Source organism: Triticum urartu, chromosome 3A (genome assembly GCF_056163025.1).
Source record: "Triticum urartu cultivar PI428250 chromosome 3A, HENAU_Tu73, whole genome shotgun sequence".
Classification (NCBI taxonomy): domain Eukaryota; kingdom Viridiplantae; phylum Streptophyta; class Magnoliopsida; order Poales; family Poaceae; genus Triticum; species Triticum urartu.
The window spans coordinates 701,064,614-701,086,302 of NC_141875.1; the positions used below are offsets into that span (position 1 = coordinate 701,064,614).

The 21,689-nt window shown below is 47.3% G+C and overlaps 2 protein-coding genes and 4 pseudogenes across 3 annotated transcripts in view; all 6 read right to left on the reverse strand.

The window, feature by feature from the left end:
• Positions 1-21,689, reverse strand: part of LOC125546084 (uncharacterized) — a 36,892-nt pseudogene that overhangs the window by 6,527 nt on the left and 8,676 nt on the right. Inside the window, exon 3 of the transcript XR_015599058.1 lies at positions 12,385-12,496. The product of XR_015599058.1 is annotated as an uncharacterized LOC125546084 (transcript). The remainder of the gene's footprint in view (positions 1-12,384; positions 12,497-21,689) is intronic.
• On the reverse strand, positions 154-2,122 carry LOC147981852 (uncharacterized). The gene has a single exon (XM_087514136.1). The coding sequence runs from the start codon at positions 1,012-1,014 to the stop codon at positions 310-312; it is 705 nt and encodes a 234-aa protein (XP_087370262.1). The 5' UTR covers positions 1,015-2,122; the 3' UTR covers positions 154-309.
• LOC147981853 (uncharacterized) lies at positions 7,522-12,378 on the reverse strand (annotated as a pseudogene).
• Positions 12,503-14,804, reverse strand: LOC125546089 (uncharacterized; annotated as a pseudogene).
• LOC147981854 (uncharacterized) lies at positions 16,113-17,749 on the reverse strand (annotated as a pseudogene).
• LOC125546083 (uncharacterized) lies at positions 17,771-19,346 on the reverse strand. The gene has a single exon (XM_087514134.1). The coding sequence runs from the start codon at positions 19,278-19,280 to the stop codon at positions 18,576-18,578; it is 705 nt and encodes a 234-aa protein (XP_087370260.1). The 5' UTR covers positions 19,281-19,346; the 3' UTR covers positions 17,771-18,575.

Sequence of the window (21,689 nt, forward strand, 5' to 3'; positions counted from 1 at the left end):
AAAGAATCTGGATAATAAAATTGATTGATTCTGCTAACAGCAAGTTGAGACCTTGTGACTTTGATCTGGCATGTTTCATGCACAAGAAGCAAGATCCACTAACTAAGGACATTAAAATAAAGTATAGTAGACTCACAAAACACACATCAAGCATGAAATGGTGAAATGGATCAAAACTTCTGTTTCTCTTTCTATAGTATCATTTACATTTATACTATCTCGTGTATAAATATGGGAAAACTGTATGAAGATCAGCTATTCCTTAAAAGGTGGATGCCAATCAGAGTGTCAAGAGTGACTTGGGAGTATCTACGAGCTAAGGATGTTGAGTAGAAAAACTCTGCTCTGGACTAATTTCCTGAACAGATGTCCTACTCCGCTCTCGAGATCTCCGATACTGCACTCTAGCCCTGACAATTGCTCCTCCTTGCAAACAGCTGCCTTCTTCTTGTGAAATGCCTTGGAAACAAGAGACTGTTTAGGCATTTCGATTTGCTTCGACAAGAGATGGAGTGTGGAGTCCAGCAGAGAGACAGAGATCTCTCTGGCCTTGACCAACAGCATGACTATCCTGAAAGCTGCAGGAGCCTTCTTCGCAGTCTTCTTGAAATGTTTCTTGGCCTTCTTTACCAAGCGGGTGTAAGATTGGATCTTGGCTTGAGAGGCGGCATCCTTGCCTTTCCTTAGAGCCACTTGCAGCTCTTGGATGATAGCCTTCACCTCGACGAAGATCTCTTGCATGGCGCTGCACAGATCTAGCAGCTCGAGAGAACCTTCAATTTCACCATCCAATATGTTCCTCTGCTTGGAGGAGCAAACCTGGTTGCTTGGTAGGCAAATCATCTCTTCAAGAGCATCGTAGATGTTTGCAAGACTCCTGAGACCAACGCACATCGTGCTGATGGAATTGGAGGAAGAGATGCTTGCTTCTAGGCTGTGGAGTTCTTGCTCGACTTCGGTCTCACTGACGTGAGGCCTAGAAGGCAAACTTGTCGATCTTTGGTGGAAAGCCATGTCTGAGCTTGAAGATTTGCTCTGTATTGTGGTCGAAGAGAGGAAGAAGGAAGAGCTTCTAGTTTGATGTATCTACCGTTCCGCTGACGCCTATTTATACAAATAAGTGCACAGATGTACTGTAGCATCTGATTAGTAGACATGAAGAATCATGCCATTACATCTCCCTGATGCTGTCTGCTATGCCTTAAGATCTTGACAGAAGCATAGAGATCACAACACTAAAGTCGTCTCATGTTCACTGCAGTTTTTTATTATGTCTGCTGTCCTTGAGATGAACCATCACATTGTCATGTTCCACTTATTGCCAGCAAGGGCTAATAAAGAATGGTGTAGTTTGGTGGTGGATCTTGACACAATTGCATGCTCAAGCTGTTATCTAGTGGAATGCTGCTGGCTACCACATGCTCTTCATTTAATCAGGCATGTTTCCTTTTGTTGGATACTCATGGTTTAGAGCTGGCATTTTTATGTATTGGAAAACAAGATACAACCCACAAGGAACACAGAACTTCTTATTTGTTCAACATTTTATCCCCATCTTTTCAGTTTGAGCCACCCACAGGCCACAGTGTGAGTAGCATGGTTATGTCGCATCAAACCATAACATAGAAGAGGTTCTGAACTGTGGCCCTGCTCACCAGTCTTTTTTTCATGTTTTTCATACGGTGCTATTTCTTTTTGGTAGACTATAATTGATTCTCAAACATCGATGAGTTCTTTTTGGTGAAGTTTAGCATCCCAATAGGTTGGTTTTCCTTTTCAGGCTATTGCTTCTTTCGCCAGCCAAATGATTCTGTTCTGCAACTGAGAGCTGTGGATGCTGACAAATCCTGTTTACTATTGATTTTGAAGCTTTCTGCCATCATGTCTTAAAATAATTTCTAATGTTGATACAAACATAATCACATACCACCTCTCATTTCTAGAAGCCCACGGGTCAGACTGTAATGGTTTTCTTTTCTGGCCCATTTGGGGCGTACTGTGTCTCTTCTAACTTTTCAATGGAATGAAACATGAGGCTTTTGCGCTTTCTCAAAAACAGAAACATTAGAATGCTGAATATTTTGTAAGTTAGTCTTTTACCCAAGTCTAGTTATTAGTATAATGTAGTATTCCCTCCGTCCGGAAATACTTGTCATCAAAATGAATAAAAGGGGATGTATCTAGATGTATTTTAGTTCTAGATACATCCCTTTTTGTCCATTTTGATGACAAGTATTTTCGGACGGAGGGAGTATAACTTAAATGACCATGTTCATTGCAAAGTTCACAAGAGGCACGAAAAATATTGAATTTTTATCCAGATGGCAGAATAGTTTGGATGTCTGAAGGAACGAGATACCAATCAACTATTGAGGAATGGGCCAATCTGATCAATGCCCCAAAGGAAAGTGAAGATGACTTGGATATTTATGCCAAGAAAAAGATGGATCACAATTCCATGTCACAGATGTACAAGGAAATCCCAGACAAAGCTCTTGAGACTTTCAAGTTTGGGTCAGTCCATTTTCTTCTATCAGGATTGCCAACGATCAACTGGATCGTAAGGCACACTCTTTTGCCCAAGTCAGGTGACCACAACATGATCAAAGGGCATGCAATTAATTTGCTACAGATATTTGATGTGCCACAGAAATTCAAGGTCATGAGCCTCATGGTTGAGACTATCAAGAGGACAACAGCAGACCAAAAGAGAAGTTGTGGATATGCCCCACAAATCCAGGAGTTGATAAACTCAAAGATGGGCACAGACACATACTTGTTGGATAAGGAACACTTGCCTATCTACCCAGACTTCGAGGACAATCAAGTTGTGATGAATGAGAATGAACCATCATCAGTACAAGCTCAAGAGAAGAAGGAGAAAGCAAAGCAAGAGAAGGCTGCCAAGATGCCAACTCAAGAGGAGGCATCTGAGTACTTTTTGAAAAGCAAGCAGGACCAGCTTGGTTATTTGATAGCATCAACTCTGAGGATTGAGAAGGGGTTGGCCACCCTAACTCAAAACCAGGAGAGCCTGGAAAGAATCATGGAACAAAAATTCTATGATTTAGATGTCAAAGTAGCTGAGATTCAGTCTGTTGTGGAGCAGCTACAGGATGACATGCAGGAGAGGAAGGGAACCACAACCACTGATGCATTTGCCAGAGTGCCTAGAGCTCAGAGATCAACTGCAGTGCCAGTAACAGACACCAGAGCCACTTCATCTGCACCAGCTACAGCTTCAGTGCCACCAGCTCCAGCACCTACCCCAGCAGCTCCATCTACTTCGACTGAAGCCTACGTTCTTGGAGTTCTCCGGACACCACCACCTGAAGACCAAGCCTGAGAGACGTTTTAGTGCTATGCATTTTCTATGAACTTTTTGGTAACTTGTTGCCAAAGGGGGAGAAAAATGTATAGATCATAGGCTTCAAGAGAGAGAGAGAGTTTGCTTTTGTTCTCTCTTGTCTTCTTGGTTGAACTTTGGTTGCTTTTGATTGCTTCAGATACTATGCTATTATCTGTGAGACATTGATGATCATGTGGTTGATCATAAGGCTAGTCACAATGGGGAGGAACTTAGGAGTAACATCACACACTCCAATACAACTTTGCTTATGTGTCACATATTTAATGAAGAGAGAGGTGCTTGTGGTAACTAGCTAAGTTACCGGAACATCACACACTCCAAGAAACAATGAGTCTATAACATAATAAATACATTGTTGCATGACACTACATAGATGTTCCTACCCACTGTGGAGGTAGTAACATAGTCTAGGAAAGTGTGTAAGTTACTAGACTATGTTCTTGCCCATTGTGACCAGCCTAAGCTACACTTATGCTTGTTAGATGATATTATCTTACTTATCCTTATATGATCATTCACTTTGCTTGGTGATGAGTGCATGTATTTAATTCTTATCATTTTGAGCGCTCCACCAAGATGTATGTGACATGGAAGAGTAACCCATGATCCTAACTCACTGTGCATTTGCAGTCCAAAGCAAATCTTAAGATATGCACAAATTTAGGGGGAGCTCTTGCTTTTCACATACTTCTCAAAGAGACAATATCTTTCACTCTTATTATCATTTGTCGAAGCTTTGATCTATATGTTGTCATCAATTACAAAAAAGGGGGAGATTGAAAGTGCAACTATCCCTGAGTGGTTTTGGTAATTCCTAACAACATATAGCTCATTGAGCTAACATTATTCCAAGATTAATATTTCAGGAAAAGCTCAATGAATGGCATGGCATGGATGAGGAAAGTGGATCCCTCAAAATTCTAAGGACAAAAAGTTTGGCTCAAGCTTCAAGATCAAGACTCTACATTTTATATTTTAGTGATCCAAAATCACATTGACTCTATAGGAAAAGCCAATACTATCAAGGAGGGATGAGGTGTTGCTTAATGGCTTGCTTGCTCAAAGTGCTTAGTGATATGCTCCAAAATCCTCAACTACCTTCACACATCCACACATGACCTAAACCAAAAGTCAAACTCTTCCCCACCGATTCTTTCTATCCGGCGCCACCGAGTTTCAAATGTCATAGCCACTGCCACAAACCCTAGGCAAATCGGTCTCACCGATAGGGATCTCGGTCTCACCGAGATGGGATTGTAATATCTCTGTTTCCCTTCGTAACGTTTCGGTCTTACCGAGATGAGCGATCGGTCCCACCGAGATTGCAATATAAACTCTCTGTTCCATTTTCTAACATTTCAGTCTCACCGAGATGAGCGAATCGGTCCCACCGAGTTTACCTGACCAACTCTCTGGTTAGCTTATTACCAAAATCGGTCCCACCGAGTTTTTGTAATCGGTCACACCGAGATTACGTTATGCCCTAACCCTAACCATATCGGTCCTACTGAGTTGCATCTCAGTCCCACCGAAAATCCTAACGGTCACTAGGTTTGCTGAATCGGTCCGACCGAGTTTAACCATTCGGTCCCACCGAGTTTGGCAAACTGTGTGTAACGGTTAGATTTTGTGTGGAGGTTATATATACCCCTCCACCCAATCTTCATTCGTGGAGAGAGCCATCAGAACATACCTACACTTCCAATACACATTTTCTGAGAGAGAACCACCTACACTTGTGTTGAGGTCAAGATATTCTATTCCAACCATATGAATCTTGATCTCTAGCCTTCCCCAAGTTGCTTTCCACTCAAATCTTCTTTCCACCAAATCCGAATCCTATGAGAGAGAGTTGAGTGTTGGGGAGACTATCATTTGAAGCACAAGAGCAAGGAGTTCATCATCAACACACCATTTGTTACTTCTTGGAGAGTGGTGTCTCCTAGATTGGCTAGGTGTCACTTGGGAGCCTCCGACAAGATTGTGGAGTTGAACCAAGGAGTTTGTAAGGGCAAGGAGATCGCCTACTTCGTGAAGATCTACCGCTAGTGAGGCAAGTCCTTCGTGGGCGACGGCCATGATGGAATAGACAAGGTTGCTTCTTCGTGGACCCTTCATGGGTGGAGCCCTCCGTGGACTCGCGCAACCGTTACCCTCCGTGGGTTGAAGTCTCCATCAACGTGGATGTACAATAGCACCACCTATCCGAACCATGACAAAAACATCCGTGTCTCCAATTGCGTTTGAATCCTCCAAACCCTTCCATTTACATTCTTGCAAGTTGCATGCTTTACTTTCCGTTGCTCATATAATCTTTTGCATGCTTGCTTGAATTGTGTGGAGATTGTTTGACTTGTGCTAAGATAGCTAAAATATGCCAAGAACTAAAATTGGGAAAAGGCTAGATTTTTATTTGGTCAAGTAGTCTAATCACCCCCCCCCCCTCTAGACATACTTTCGATCCTACACACGCACTCAGCAATAAAATGACCCTTCTCTCCACACCGATAGCACAACATTTTCTCCTTCTTGCGCGCCCACTTGGACGCCATGTCCGAGTCAGCCCTGTCTGTCGCCTCCACTAATGCCGACACCGTGGTCTCACTCCGGGTATCTCAGCATTAGTGAGCGCCGACCCCACATCCATAGCCTGACCGGACATCACCGGCTCCTCGGCAGCCCAGTGGCGGTAGTCGCCCCAACGACCACAGGCGGAGGAGGCTGCCGTTGACGAAACCGACCACCTCGACCACCACGGTGACCGCGGTAGCCTCCCCGCTGCCGATAGCCCGGGCCAGACGCCCCCTCAACAAAAACACCCGGAGGACCGAGAAAAGGTCTCTCCGCCGTCCCGTCACCCTACCATGCATATCCTCGGCCACCGCCACTCAACGAAGAACCTCGGTGCTGGCCATCTCCATAGGCATTGTACCCATCATCTCCCCATTGACCCGGGGTGTTCCTGAAACACCTCCAGCACCCGTGTTTTGCGGTGGCGGCGCCTGCGTCTGCATCGGCCCAGGCCGATTCTGAGTCAGCCTCGCGACGTAGTGCGGCGGGGGGGCAGCCGAGGCTGACCAGGTGTCACACCCTGATTCCCCGGCGCCGGTGGCCTGGGTGCGATCGCACCACCCCGGCCCGCTGCGGTCACCCCAACCAGAGCCGGCGTCGGCGGGCGAGGTGAAGGAAATATGCCCTAGAGGCAATAATAAAGTTATTATTTATTTCCTTATATCATGATAAATGTTTATTATTCATGCTAGAATTGTATTAACCGGAAACATAATACATGTGTGAATACATAGACAAACAAAGTGTCACTAGTATGCCTCTACTTGACTAGCTCGTTAATCAAAGATGGTTATGTTTCCTAACCATGGACAAAGAGTTGTTATTTAATTGACGGGATCACATCATTAGATGAATGATCTGATTGACATGACCCATTCCGTTAGCTTAGCACCCGATCGTTTAGTATGTTGCTATTGCTTTCTTCATGACTTATACATGTTCCTATGACTATGAAATTATGCAACTCCCGTTTGCCGGAGGAACACTTTGTGTGCTACCAAACGTCACAATGTAACTGGGTGATTATAAAGGAGCTCTACAGGTGTCTCCAAAGGTACATGTTGGGTTGGCGTATTTCGAGATTAGGATTTGTCACTCCGATTGTCGGAGAGGTATCTCTGGGCCCTCTTGGTAATGCACATCATTTAAGCCTTGCAAGCATTGCAACTAATGAGTTAGTTGCGGGATGATGTATTACAGAACGAGTAAAGAGACTTGCCGGTAACGAGATTGAACTAGGTATTGGATACCGACGATCAAATCTCGGGCAAGTAACATACCGATGACAAAGGGAACAACGTATGTTGTTATGCGGTCTGACCGATAAAGATCTTCGTAGAATATGTAGGAGCCAATATGGGCATCCAGGTCCCGCTATTGGTTATTGACCGGAGACATGTCTCGGTCATGTCTACATCGTTCTCGATCCCGTAGGGTCCGCACGCTTAAGGTTTCGATGACAGTTATATTATGAGTTTATGAGTTTTGATGTACCGAAGGAGTTCGGAGTCCCGGATGAGATCGGGGACATGACAAGGAGTCTCGAAATGGTCGAGACGTAAAGATTGATATATTGGACGACTATATTCGGACATCGGAAAGGTTCCGAGTGATTCGGGTATTTTTCGGAGTACCGGGTAGTTACGGGAGAAGCAATGGGCCTTGATGGGCTTTAGTGGGAAGAGGAGAAAGGGCCAAGGGGCTGCTGCGCCCCCCCTCCCCTCTAGTCCGAATTGGACTAGGGAAAAGGGGGCCGGCCACCTTTCCTTCTCCTCCACTTCCTTCTCCCTTCCTCCCCTCTTGGTGGACTCCTACTAGGACTTGGAGTCCTAGTAGGACTCCACATCCTGGCCGCACCTATTGCCTTGGCCGGCCTCCTCCTCCTCCATCCTTTATATACTGAGGCAAGGAGCACCCCATGGACACAAGTTGATCCACATGATCTTATTGTTAGCCGTGTGCGACGCCCCCTGCCACCATAGTACTCGATAATATCGTAGCGGTGCTTAGGCGAAGCCCTGCGACAGTAGTACATCAAGATCGTCACCACGCCGTCGTGCTGACGGAACTCTTCCCCGACACTTTGCTGGATCGGAGTCCGGGGATCGTCATCGAGCTGAACGTGTGCCAAAACTCGGAGGTGCCGTAGTTTCGGTGCTTGATCGGTCGGGCCGTGAAGACGTACGACTACATCAACCAAACGCTTCCGTTGTCGATCTACATGGGTACGTAGATCACACTCTCCCCTCGTTGCTATGCATCACCATGATCTTGCGTGTGTGTAGGAAAATTTTGAAATTACTACGTTCCCCAACACGAGGACCACCGGTCGTCCCGCCTCGACCCGCGGCAGGCAGCCTCGCCGAGCCCAGCAACGGCGGCCGAACCCCTGGAAGGGCACCGCCACCACGTCCTGCAGCCACACTCGCCATCCCAGGGCCGACCGCAGTACCCCGGCCAGCTGCAGCGGCCGGCGGTGGCATACCTCGACCAGACCCAGAGACCGGTGACGGCAGCACACCACGGCCAGAACCAACACCCGGCGACGGTGCACCTGTAACGCCCCGGACACACCCGCCGGTGATCGTTACTCCTGGCGAGATCTAGAGTGGCCCCACAGATCAATACTAGTCTTTTCTGCGTACTTTGTCCGCACTCATGCGCACCCGGGAGCAACTTCCCGGTCGGTCACCATCCCAGGGCCGACCGCAGTACCCCGGCCAGCTGCAGCCGCCAGCGGCGGCATACCTCGACCAGACCCAGAGACCGGTGACGGCAGCACACCACGGCCAGAACCAACACCCGGCGACGGTGCACCTGTACGCCCCGGACACACCCGCCGGTGATCGTTACTCCTGGCGAGATCTAGACTGGCCCCACAGATCAATACTAGTCTTTTCTGCGCACTTTGTCCTCACTCATGCGCACCCGGGAGCAACTTCCCGGTCGGTCACCCATCCTGGCACTACTCCAAGCTGAGCACGCTTAACTTTGGAGTTCTGTCCAAATGGGCTCCCGGAAAAGAAGGAATTCCTTATTTATATGAGTAGTCTATCATCCTTAATAAGTCATGCCATCACATACACCCCCACTCAGAGGAACCGACGTCCTCGTCGGGCCACAGGAATGTTCCCTTGGCACATACATCTGTGCTTCCAGTCCAGTACATGTGACATGCCATGTGGCACGACGAGTCACAAACGTCATGAACAACATGACCACGCACCTGTCCGCAACCATCCGTGTAACCGCGAGGGTCGGCTCTGATACCAACTTGTAACGCTCTGGACACACCCGCCGGTGGTCGTTACTCCTGGCGGGATCTAGACTGGCCCCACAGATCAATACTAGTCTTTTCTGCGCACTTTGTCCTCACTCATGCGCACCCGGGAGCAACTTCCCGGTCAGTCACCCATCCTGGCACTATTCCAAGCTGAGCACGCTTAACTTTGGAGTTCTGTACAAATGGGCTCCCGGAAAAGAAGGAATTCCTTATTTATATGAGTAGTCTATCATCCCTAATAAGCCAGGCCATCACAGCACCAAGGCCATTGCCACCGCCCGGCGGCGGCGCACCTCCGACGCGGCCTGCCCCGGTATGCACGGCGGTGTTCTTTCCCGGCTGCAGACCAGCCCCGTGGCCCGCCATGGCCACCAGGGGAGGAATCCGTCTAGCGCGTCCAGGACCCGAAGAACGCAGCCGGGGCGCCTGATGCGAAAAAACCCTAGGACTCGGGGTAGACGAACGCGACGTAGATGGCGCTAGGATGCATGCGACATCAGTTTCGCTATCGATAGGACCTGGATTCACTTGGGCCTCTTACCCAATAGTCCCTGGCCCAACGATCTCGAGCGAAAAAACGTCCAAACCCAGCCCGCTACGACCCAAGATCGATTTCAAACGATCACGGCGAGCCGCCGCGATCTGGATCGGCTTGCTCGCCGGCTTCGCCGCCGCGTCCAACACCGGCGCCGAACTCGGCCCTTTCTGGCATGGCTTCTTCCTCCTCTTAACCTCAATCCATGACTCCGGGCGAATCAAATCAAACAAAGTTAAGTTAGGGAGATTTACCTTAGGCAAGGGGCCCTTCCATGGCCGGATCGCCGTCGCCGCCGATTTGCGATGCACGACCCGACGAACCATCTCCTTCCTCTCTCCAGCGTGTAGTCCAATCCTAGCCGGATCCTCGGGTGGCAGGACTTTGTCGATCGTCGTCGCCACATCATCTTCGTCATAGCCGGCATTGAAGAATTCACAAATGAGATCGGACGGGGTTGGAGATGCCGATGAAGCCTCCGGCGAGTCCCCATCCTCGTCGTCCTCGTCGGAATCCGCTAGAGCCCAAAACCGACCACCCACCCGCCGGCGATCCACGGCAGACGAGGGCTGGGCGTCCGCAGTCCCCCTCGAAGGCGCCCCCATTAACTCGTACTTGCAGAATGCAGTGCTTGCAATTCATCTAGTAATGCCAACAAATGTAGAGGTGTTCAAGTGCACAAACCTCTTTGTGGCCCAAAAATGCTTACTGAATTGATATTAAGTGTGTGTGTATATATCGTCGCCACGGAGTGACAAGATTATAGTTGAAGAGTCACGGTTCTCAGGTTTTTTGACAAATATGTTGGTAAATTTCCACACAAATTCTTGGCTACATGAGTTTGTTTAGTGCATATGGTTGTAATAGATTTTAGTGGCGTTCTTATACAATTTAAGGCCTTGTACAATGGGAGGTGCTTAGAGAAATAAACCAGACTTTTCTTAAGCACCGGTGCTTATTTGTACAGGATAGACGCTTAACTAAGCGTCTCTCCTGTAGAAATAGGCACCGGTGCTTCAAAAAAACCCGGTTTATTTTTCTAAGCATCTCTCTAAGCACCTTCCATTGTACAAGGCCTAAGAGGGGCGAAGAAACAAAAAAAAAGTATAGCACCATGCCTAGATGAGGCAAAATATTTCCATTTTACAGTAGAGATTTTATTGTTGTTAGGTCGTCCTCCTGGGTGACACGGGAGGCGACTAGGGTTACCCCGCACCACCACTTCTAGCCCCTCATCTTCCTCGCCGCCACCAGAGGAAGCTGTCGGGCAACCCGTGCGGCGGCCGGTGAAGGTGGTGGCGGGGATTTCGTCACTCCGGTCTCGATAAAGGGAATGGGGCTCCAGGGCGGCGGCCCTGCTTGGAGAGCCAACGTCATCTTCGCGGCTGGCGGTGCTCATGGGAGAGGGGCGGTGTCCTCGGCAGCGACAGAAGGCGCGGTACATGGCCGGTGGTCTGCTCCGGCGGTTCTCCTAGCGTCGGATCTGAAGTTTCCCGTCTTGTCCACTTCCCTCCGGATGTCGCGCCGGTGATCTTGTCTCACCGGCCTGATGGTGGCTGGGCACGGTGGTGTGAGTTGGGTTCGGGAGAAACCCTTTGGTGGCTTGGCCATCCATGTCGGTGACACCGCCTGCGGGCGTCGTTCCCCTCCTTGGAGGTACCGACGAGATCCCTTCTCCCCACCCCTTCTTCTCCAACCCAAGGTTAATTCCTGTTATCCCTTGCGGATGCGGTGGCGGCAGCGCTCGGTGTCGTTACCTCCATGGGGGCGCCGTTTGGCTAGGAGAGGTTGGTGTGTGGGAGGCTTGGGTGTTCGGGAGAAGGCTGTTCTGGCGGTGGGATCCGGGTGGCAATGGCTGGTGGTGGTGGTGCGGAGGTTCGCAGGTGGAGTGGCATGTCATCTACAGCATGAAGAAGACGAGTACTGGCGGCATGAGGTAGCTAGATCTCGACGACAGAAGTGTCTGGATGGACGAGCGCAAGGTGGTGGCGTTGTTTGGCACCGTGGCGGCGTCGACGGCAGGACTGGCAAGGACGATGCATCAATAGCTGCGCTTATGATAGACCGGTGGAAGATGGTGGTGACGACCCATGAGAGTGCGTCAGACCGGTTTGTGCCCCACACCTAGTATGTGGCTTCGTTCAGGCCTTCGGTTTTAGATGTTAGGCTTTGGTGAGAGGTCTCAGTATTCGGCTCAGGCTTACTGCATCCCTTCATCAATTGGATAGGAGTTGCAACACATGTCGCAAGGACGGCGGATTCAGACATATTGATGTATTACCTTGTAAGGTCCTTGTGCATAATTAATAAAATGACTGCATGCATCTCCCAGATGCAGAGGCCGGGGTCATCCTCCTTTTCGAAAAAAGTGTATTAACAGTAGGATATGGTATCTCATAAATCCGTGATGCTCAATCCAATAATCATCTCCCATCAAATACCAAATAACATCATGCAGAAGAAACCAGCATACAATTTTTTTCCTATGTGAATATGGATTATTTTATTATTAAGAACATTTTTTATTTCATTTTTTCAGTTAACCTATCCATCACAATTAGCTATATGATTTTATCAGCAATGCAAACTTATCATATGAATAAGAATAACAAGGTAGATACATACCAAAATAGTAACTGAGCTTATGATGGACAGCATTTGCAACTATGAAGGGAATCTGGCTAGGTGTGACGCAACCATCAACCATGTGGCTTCGACCTGGCATGATCAGTGAAATCTACAAAATAAAGATTGTGTGCTAATCAAGAATCTTGTGCAGCTAAAGAAAATTGAATCTTAAGGTAAGGTTAACTTGTAAAAAAACTTGCATGTAGGTCTAAAATCATCTTGCTGTTATCATTTACCACAGAAATGAAACCAGTGACACAAACCTAGCAAATACACGATGGATTCACATCATACACATTTCCTCTTGTCATGCATATATTCATCAGAAAGCCCCAAGAGATTTTATCAATTATCGCAAAATCTGAGATGGATCAAAACCTTGGTCTTTGTTTCTATAATTTCTGTACATTTGTACTGTATACATATGGCAAAACTGTATCAAGATCGGCTCATCCTCAAAAAGGCGGATGCCAATCACAGGGAGTAGAGTGATGTGGAGTATCTATGAGCTAAGAATGTTTAAAAGAGAAACTCTGTTCTGGACTAATTTCCTGAACAGATCTCCTGCTCCATTCTGAAGATCTTCGATACTGCACTCTAACTCCTGCAGTTGTTCCTCCTTGCAGACAATTCCCTTCTTCTTGTAAAATGCCTTGCAGACAAGAGACTGCTTTGGGATTTCAATTTGCTTCAACAAGAGATGGAGTGTGGACTCCAACAGAGAGATGCAGATCTCTCTTGCCTTGGTCAATAGCATGACCATCTTGTCAAATGCAGGCTTCTTGGCAGACTTCTTGAAATGTTTCCTGGCCTTCTTCACCAAGCGAATAAAAGACTGGATCTTGGCTTGAGCAGCTGCAGCGTCTCCTTTTCTTAGAGCCAGTTGGAGCTCTTGGATGATGACCATCATCTCGGCGAAGGTCTCTTGCATGGTGCTACAGAGATCTAACAGCTCAATGGAGCATTCCATCTCTCCATCCAACATGTTCCTCTGCTGGGAGGAGCAAGCTTGGTTACTTAGTAGGCAAATAATCTCTTCAAGACCGTCGTAGATGCTTGCAAGACTCCTGAGACCATCGCACATCGTGCTGATGGAATTGGAGGAAGAGATGCTTGCTTCTAGGCAATGGAGCTCTTGCTCGACTTCGGTCTCACTAACGTGAGGCCTAGAAGGCAAACTTATCGATCTTTGGTGGAAAGCCATATCTGAGCTTGAAGCTTATGGCTGTCTTGTGGTGGATGAGAGGAGGAGAAACAGAAAATAAGAGCTTCTTGTTTGATGTATCTACCGTACCGCTGCCGCCTATTTATACAGAAGATGTGTACATCTGATTGGTAGACATGAAGAATCATGCCATTGCATCTCCCACATGCTGTCTGCTATGCCTTGAGATCGCAACACTAAAGTCTTCTCATGTTCAGTACATTGTTTTCTGTGCCTACTGTCCATGAGATGAGCCACCACATTATCATGTTCCAGCCATTGGCAGCAACAACCAATGAAAAAGATGCAGTTTAGTCTGACGGTGGGTCTTGGCATAATTGCACACCCATGCAATTATTTAATGGATCGCTAACCTAGCATTTAGCTGTAACATGCCTTTTAATATGGTATTTTCATTGGTGGGTGTTAAGGAGTATTAGTATTGGTCGAGGAGTCCTTATTAGTCTATGTTTAGTTTCCTTGTATCTCAAGTCATGTGTAATATATATATGCCTCTTGGGCCTTCAATAAAGATAAGTTGCTTTCCTAACATGGTATTAGAGCCTAGGTTTAGGTCTCCGGACGCCGCAACTCGTCCTTGCGATCCACTATTTTTTTTCTCGATCGATCTGTTTTTCGCTGGATCGATCTCGTCTTCCATGGCACCACCAGCTCCGTGATCCGCCTGGCGCCTTGACTGCTCGCCCAGCTGCTTCGGCGTGGGCACCTCGTGGGCCGCTACCTGCCCCTGGATCGATGGCGGCTGCCTCAGATCGGGACCATCGCCTCCTGTGCGCTCGGCTGGGGCGCTCGGCTGGAAGCACCTCCAGGCTCCAGGAAGGCTCCGCTCCACGTGCAGGCCCGCCCGTACAGCTCCAGCAGCCTGCGTGTTGCTCTCCTGCAGCTGCAGGCTTCTGTCCGCACACGTTTGCCTGCAGCTGGATCTCATCTTGGCCAACGCTGCTGCTTCCTGTCGACCGCGTGTGCCCCTGCTGGCTGGCTGCTGCTCTGCTCCTGCACGTCCATCTGCGTGCTGCTGTTGTTCCGCTGCCCTTTGCTGCTCTACTCAGCTGATGCGTTCTGCTAGCCTACTTGCTAGTTGATGCGTTCCTGCTAGCCTATTTGCTAGCTGCCGCTGCTGATCTTTTAGTCATTGCATTAGTCTGGCATGTGCTTTTTCTATATTTTTCGCTGCGTCCACCAAATTCGTTGATATTTTGTGTTTTCTCATGTCATGTGAGTCCACCATACCTATGTCTGTCAGCCTTTTTCTGGTCATTGTCCTCTCTATAGGATTTCTGTGGCCTCTCTTTGCATTGTTGATCTAAGCCCATTCCCTTGCCGCCGAGCTTCTTTCGCCGTTGGTTTTCATGGGCCATGATTCTTTAAGCAATGCTTTATTCTCTCGATGGACCATCTTCTTTCGACAACCCATCTTCTTTTGATACTTCTTTTGTATCTTCTATCGGTGCGGTGTCTTCCTCTGATGTGCCATCTCTTCATTATCCCCTTTGACGACTCGACAGGTTTTGAAGACTCTTCATGCTACGACGACACTCTCAAGACACGGATTTGGATTATCATTTTTTTTAGTATTACACTTCTTCAAATGCAATGCTATTGCATACGCTTTGCATTTGAGGGGGGGGGGGGGGGGGTGTTAAGGAGTATTAGTATTGGTCTAGGAGTCCTTATTAGTCTATGTTTAGTTTCCTTGCACCTCAAGTCATGTGTAATATATATATGCCTCTTGGGCCTTCAATAAAGATAAGTTGCTTTCCTAACAGTGGGCACTGCTGGGTATCACAAGTTAGAGCCTCGACGGTCGGTGCTGGCATGTTTAGGCCACGGAAACAAGATCCACTGCACAAGATTCATGTTAGTGGTTCAGCGTGTTATCCCCATTTATTCAGTTTGAGGCTTTCAGCCACCCACCGTGTGAGTAGCATGACCATTTGATATCTAACCACTACACAGACAAGCTTTTGTTGTGTCTCTTTTTTTTCAATGATTTTGTACAATCCTGTTACCTTTTAGTCGTACTAACTGATTCTCGGACATCGGCATCTTTACTTAGGTGAAGTTTGAAATAACAAATAAGCATATAAAGAATCGGTTGTTCTTTGTGTATTTTTTCTCGAAAAGGGTTCTTTGTGTGTTGAGAATCATGATAAACAAAAACTTTGCGTAATGGCAAGTTTGGATTACGTCTTGCTCAGATTATTGTTGATCCGGTAGAACATGCAAAAAGCTTGGTTGTAGGGTAATTTTCATTGTGTTCAATGCTTAATGATATAGATGTCGACGATGTTTAAAATTTGAGCGCACTAATTATGCCAGACTGCACATCCATGTGGTGGTGGTGGACAATAAAATTGATTGATTCTGCCAAGTACAAGTTGAGGCCATTTGACTTTGAGCTGGCATGTTTCATGCATAAGGAACAAGATTCACTAACCATGGGCTTCAAAAGAGACTATACTGGGATCACAAACACGTCTTCAAGGAAGAAATGGTCAAATGGATCAAAACTTTTCTTTCTCTTTCTGTAGTATCATGTACATTTGTACAGTATAGTGTATATATACATATGGCAAAATTGTATGAAGATCAGCTATTCCTTAAAAAGGCGGATGCCAATCGGAGGGCGCCAAGAGTGACTTGGGAGTATCTATGAGCTAAGGATGTTGAGCAGGGAAACTCTGCTCTGGACTAATTTCCTGAACAGATGTCCTGCTCCACTCTCGAGATCTCCGATACTGCACTCTAGCCACAACAATTGCTCCTCCTTGCAAACAGCTGCCTTCTTCTTGTGAAATGCCTTGGAAACAAGAGACTGTTTAGGCATTTCGATTTGCTTCGACAAGAGATGGAGTGTGGACTCCAGCAGAGACACAGAGATCTCTCGAGCCTTGGCCAACAGCATGACCATGCTACAATCTGCAGGAGCCTTCTTCGCAGTCTTCTTGAAAAGATTCTTTGACTTCTTCACCAAGCGGGTGTAGGATTGGATCTTGGCCTGAGTAGCTGCGTCATCACCTTTCCTTACAGCCAATTGCAGCTCTTGGATGATGGCCTTCATCTCGACGAAGATCTCTTGCATGGCGTTGCAGAGATCTAGCAGCTCAAGAGAACCGTCCATTTCTCCATCCAACATGCTCCTCTGCTGGGAGGAGCAAACTTGGTTGGTTGGTAGGCAGATGATTTTTTCGAGACCATCGTAGATGTTTGCAAGAGTCCTGAGACCATCGCACATCGTGCTGATGGAATTAGAGGAAGAGATGCTTGCTTCTAGGCTCTGAAGCTCTAGCTCGACTTCGGTCTCACTGACGTGAGGCCTAGAAGGCAAACTTGTCGATCTTTGGTGGAAAGCCATGTCTGAGCTTGAAGATTTGCTCGGTATTGTTGTCGAAGAGAGGAGGAAGAAAGAAGAGTTCTAGTTTGATGCGTCTACCATTCTGCTGACGCCTATTTATACAGAAGATATGTGTACAGCTGTGCTGCAGCATCTGATTAGCAGACAAGAAGAATCGTGCCATTACATCAGCCTTGAGATCTGGCAGAAGCATAGAGATCCCAACACAAAAGTCGTCTCATGTTCCACTAAGCAAGGACTAATTAACAATGGTATAGTTTGATAAGGGATCTTCACATAGTTGCATGCTCAAGCTATCATTTAGTGGAACCTTGTCAGTTCAAGCCCCGGGAGTTTGTCCCCCATCTTCAAGGCAAGTCTATGCCGCTCTGCTGTCTTCTTATCGTTTCATACATTTATGAACGAGTATGTGGGCTTGTCGAAAGTGTCTTAATTATCAGGGGCAAACTCGCACACAAGGATCAGTTTTTTGTGCTGGATGAGCTAGACAGCTTGATCATGTGTATGATGACTAGCCCTCTTCATGCTTTGTCGCTGGCATGCTGCAGCGGTGTCTTAGTTGTTAGTGGCAAACTCATCTGCAAAGAGGTTTCGTCTTGCTGGTGTAAGGAGTCATTGACTTCATCCGCATGTTCCAGCATTGTGCTATCTGGTTCTGCTAACAGCCGTTGTCCAACCTTACACTCTTGTCTCTTCATAAAATTGCTGGCATGCTTGCAATTCGTCTAGTAATGCTAACAAATGTAGAGGTATTCAAATGCACAAACCTCTTTGTGGTCCAGAAAGGCTTACATTTTCTGTGTATATATAAGTCGTTGCCATTGAGTGACAAGACTATAGTTGAAGAGGCAAATATGTTGGTAAATTTTCTCACAAATTCTTAGCTACATGAGATTTTTTTTTAGTGTATACGGTTCTAATGGATTTTAGTGGCATTAGTATACGATGTAACGGGGGGAAGAAAGAAACAGAAGTATATTACCAAAGTCTATGCCCCATGCCTTGATGAGGCAAAATGTTTCCCTTTTACATGTGAGATTTTATTGCTATTAATGTGTTAACATTAAGATATGGTATGTCTGAAATCTATCATGGTCAATCGAATATTCATCTTCCATGAAATATCTGTAGAAGTTAGTTGTGGTTCTAGAGTAAATGTTTTCGTTACTTTTTCACTTTCAGTCCTTCAATGAATATAGATCCCAACGATGTTAATATTTGAGTACCACTAGTTTGGTCTTTGCTGTATGAAACAAGAAACGTATTCAATTGTAGTGCCAGACTGCACAGCCATGTGGTGGTGGTGGACAATCTGGGTAATAAAATTGAATGATTCTGCTAACTACAAGTTGGGACCTTGTGACTTTGAGCTGGCATGTTTCATGCACAAGGAGCAAGATCCACCAGCCAAGGATATCAACATAAAGCATCACAAACACATCTTCAAGGAAGAAATGGCCAAATTGATCAAAACTTTGGTGTCTCTTTCTGTAGTATCATGTACATTTATACAGTATAGTGTATGCATATGGGAAAATTGTATGATGATCAGCTATTCCTTAAAAGGCGGATGCCAATCGAAGGGCGTCAACAGTGACTCAGGAGTATCTATGAGCTAAGGATGTTGAGTAGAGAAACTCTGCTCTGGACTAATTTCCTGAACAGATGTCCTGCTCCGCTCTCGAGATCGCCGATACTGCACTCTAGCCCTGACAATTGCTCCTCCTTGCAAACCAATGCTTTCTTTTTGTGCAATGCCTTGAAAACAAGAGACTGTTTAGGCATTTCGATTTGCTTCGACAAGAGACGGAGTGTGGACTCCAGGAGAGACACCGAGATCTCTCTAGCCTTGGCCAACAGCATGACCATGCTACAATCTGCAGGAGCCTTCTTCGCGGTCTTCTTGAAAAGATTCTTGGACTTCTTCACCAAGCGGGTGTAAGATTGGATCTTGGCTAGAGTAGCTGCATTATCACCTTTCCTTAGAGCCACTTGCAGCTCTTGGATGATGGCCTTCATCTCGACGAAGATCTCTTGCATGGCGCAGCAGAGATCTAGCACCTCAAGAGAGCCTTCCATTTCTCCATCCAACATGCTCCTCTGCTGGGAGGAGCAAACTTGGTTGCTTGGTAGGCATATGATTTCTTCAAGACCATCGTAGATGGTTGCAAGAGTCCTGAGACCAGCGCACATCGTGCTGATGGAATTGGAGGAAGAGATGCTTGCTTCTAGGCTCTGTAGCTCTAGCTCGACTTCGGTCTCACTGACGTGAGGCCTAGAAGGCAAACTGGTCGATCTTTGGTGGAAAGCCATTTCTGAGCTTGAAACTTTTCTCTGTGATTTTGTTGATGAGAGGAGGACGAAAGAAGAGCTTCTAGTTTGATGCATCTACCGTTCTGGTGACGCCTATTTATACAGAAGGTGTGTGTACAGTTGTGATGCAGCATCTGATTAGTAGACATGAAGAATCATGCCATTGCATTAGCCATGAGATCTGGCAGAAGCACAGAGATCCCAACACTAAAGTCGTCTCATGTTCACGCTGTCATGTTCCACTAATTGGCAGCAAGGACTAATTAAGAATGGTATAGTTTGATGATGGATCTTCACATAGTTGCATGCTCAAGCTATCATTTTTAGTGGAATCTTGTCAGTTCAAGCCCTGAGAGTTTGTCCCCCATCTTCAAGGCAAGTTTATGCTGCTCTGCTGTCTTCTTATCGTTTTATACATTTATGAATGGAGTATATGGGCCTGTCAAAAGTGTCTTAATTATCAGGGGCAAACTCGCACACGAGGATCAGTTTTTTGTGTTGGATGTGCTAGACAGCTTGATCATGTGTGTGATGACTAGCCCTCTTCATGCTTTGTCGCTGGCATGCTGCAGCCGTGTCTTAGTTGTTAGTGGCAAACTCATCTGCACGAGGGTGTCGACGTGTGGTTTCGTTTTGCTGGTGTAAGGAGTCATTGACTTCATGCGCATGTTCCAGCGTTGTGCTATCTGGTTCTGCTAACAGTCGTTGTCCAACCTTACACTCTTGACTCTTCATAACACCGGCAGCATGCTTGCAATTCGTCTAGTAATGCTAACAAATGTAGAGGTGTTCAAGCGGACGCCTTTGGGGGTGGCCGGCGAGCAGGCTAAGGAGGTGGCGTTGCGGCTGACGACACGGCTGCTCGGTGGCAGGGTGCTAGGCGGCTCTGGCCAGGCCGCGGAGGCGCCTGCGTTGTAGTGGGGGTTAGCGCCCCGGCGGTGCTCCAGTGCTGGTGTGGCCGGTGGGCGCCGCGAGGTGGTCCTTCGTTGAGCTCTCTCGGATGCGGGTGAGGGGTGGCTTGGCTCTCCACGTCGATGGGCGGGCAGTCGTTGGTGGCCTCACGTCGAGCCCCGTCGGCCGCCACGGTGAGGCGACACGGGGGTGTGTCCGGTGGGGAGTTCTTAGGAGGGATGGGAGGCCCCGATGTCGGGCCACCCTTCACCGATGCAGGGGTGCGCTAGTCCGGATGCGTCCACTCCCCATTCCCCTTTCCTCAGCCGTGTGCCGTCTGGCGAGGCTCTGGTGATGTACGAGGCAAGGCAGTTGATGGCTGCTTCATCGGTTGGGGGCTGCCAGTTAGGCCAAAGCCAAGGCCTTTGGGTGCTCACGGAGGTGCTTGGATGCAGGGCAGCGGCCTTGGCGGCGGGACACGCGGTGTTCGTGGGCGGAGCGCGCGCCATGGGTGCGGTTGGGCAGCCAAAGTCATGCGGGTGGCATATGGTTGATGATGTTCGGCGTAGCATGGTGGTTTGGTGGAGGGAGGGTTAACACCGGAGTGCACTACTCGCCCGGTTCTTTCAGGACGATGGTGGCGGCGGCCGCGAGCGTTGTTTCCTTCATGAAGGCTCCATCCTGGTGTTCCCTTCTTCTTCACATTGCTCCGGGTGAAAACGTGATCTTCGGGATCGGGCGGTAGTGACAATTCGGACGTGCCCTTCTTGAAGGCACTGCCATGGAGTCCATGCTCCGTCATTGTCCCGATTCACTTCTTCTCGGTGACTAGTTCTCGAGAGGTCCTTGTCGGCCCCAAGTGGTTCTTTTTTGCTCATCTGTAGTTTGCTTGGTGGTCGATTGGGTAGTGTTGTGGTGCATCGGCATCCTTGTATCTTGCCTTGGGTGTGCTTGTGTTGCATTTTTCAGTGGTGTGTTGTATTCGGATTTGTATCTCTGATCGTTGCTTTATATATAAATCGGGGCGAAAGCCTTTTTCGCTGAACTCTTGACTCTTCATAACATCGCTGGCCTGTTTCAGTTGCATGCATGCAATTCATCTAGTAATGCTAACAAATGTACAGGTGTTCAAGCGCACAAACCTCTTCGTGGCCCCAAAATGCTTGCATTTTCTGTGAGATATTAAGCATATATATGTTGTCGCCATTGAGTGTCAAGATAATAGTTGAACAGGCATGGTTCTAAGGTTTTTGGACAAATATGTTGGTAAATTTCGTCACGAATTCTTAGCTGAATGAGTTTTTTTAGTGTATAGGGTTGTAATGGATTTTACTGGCGTTCGTATACAATGTAAGAGGGGCGAAGAAACAAACAAAAATATAGTACCATGCCTTGATGAGGCAAAATATTTCTATTTTACAGTATAGATTTTATTGTTGTTAATGTGTTAACATTAGGATATGGTATCTCATAAATTCATGATGCTCAATCCAATAATTATCTCCCATCGAACATAAA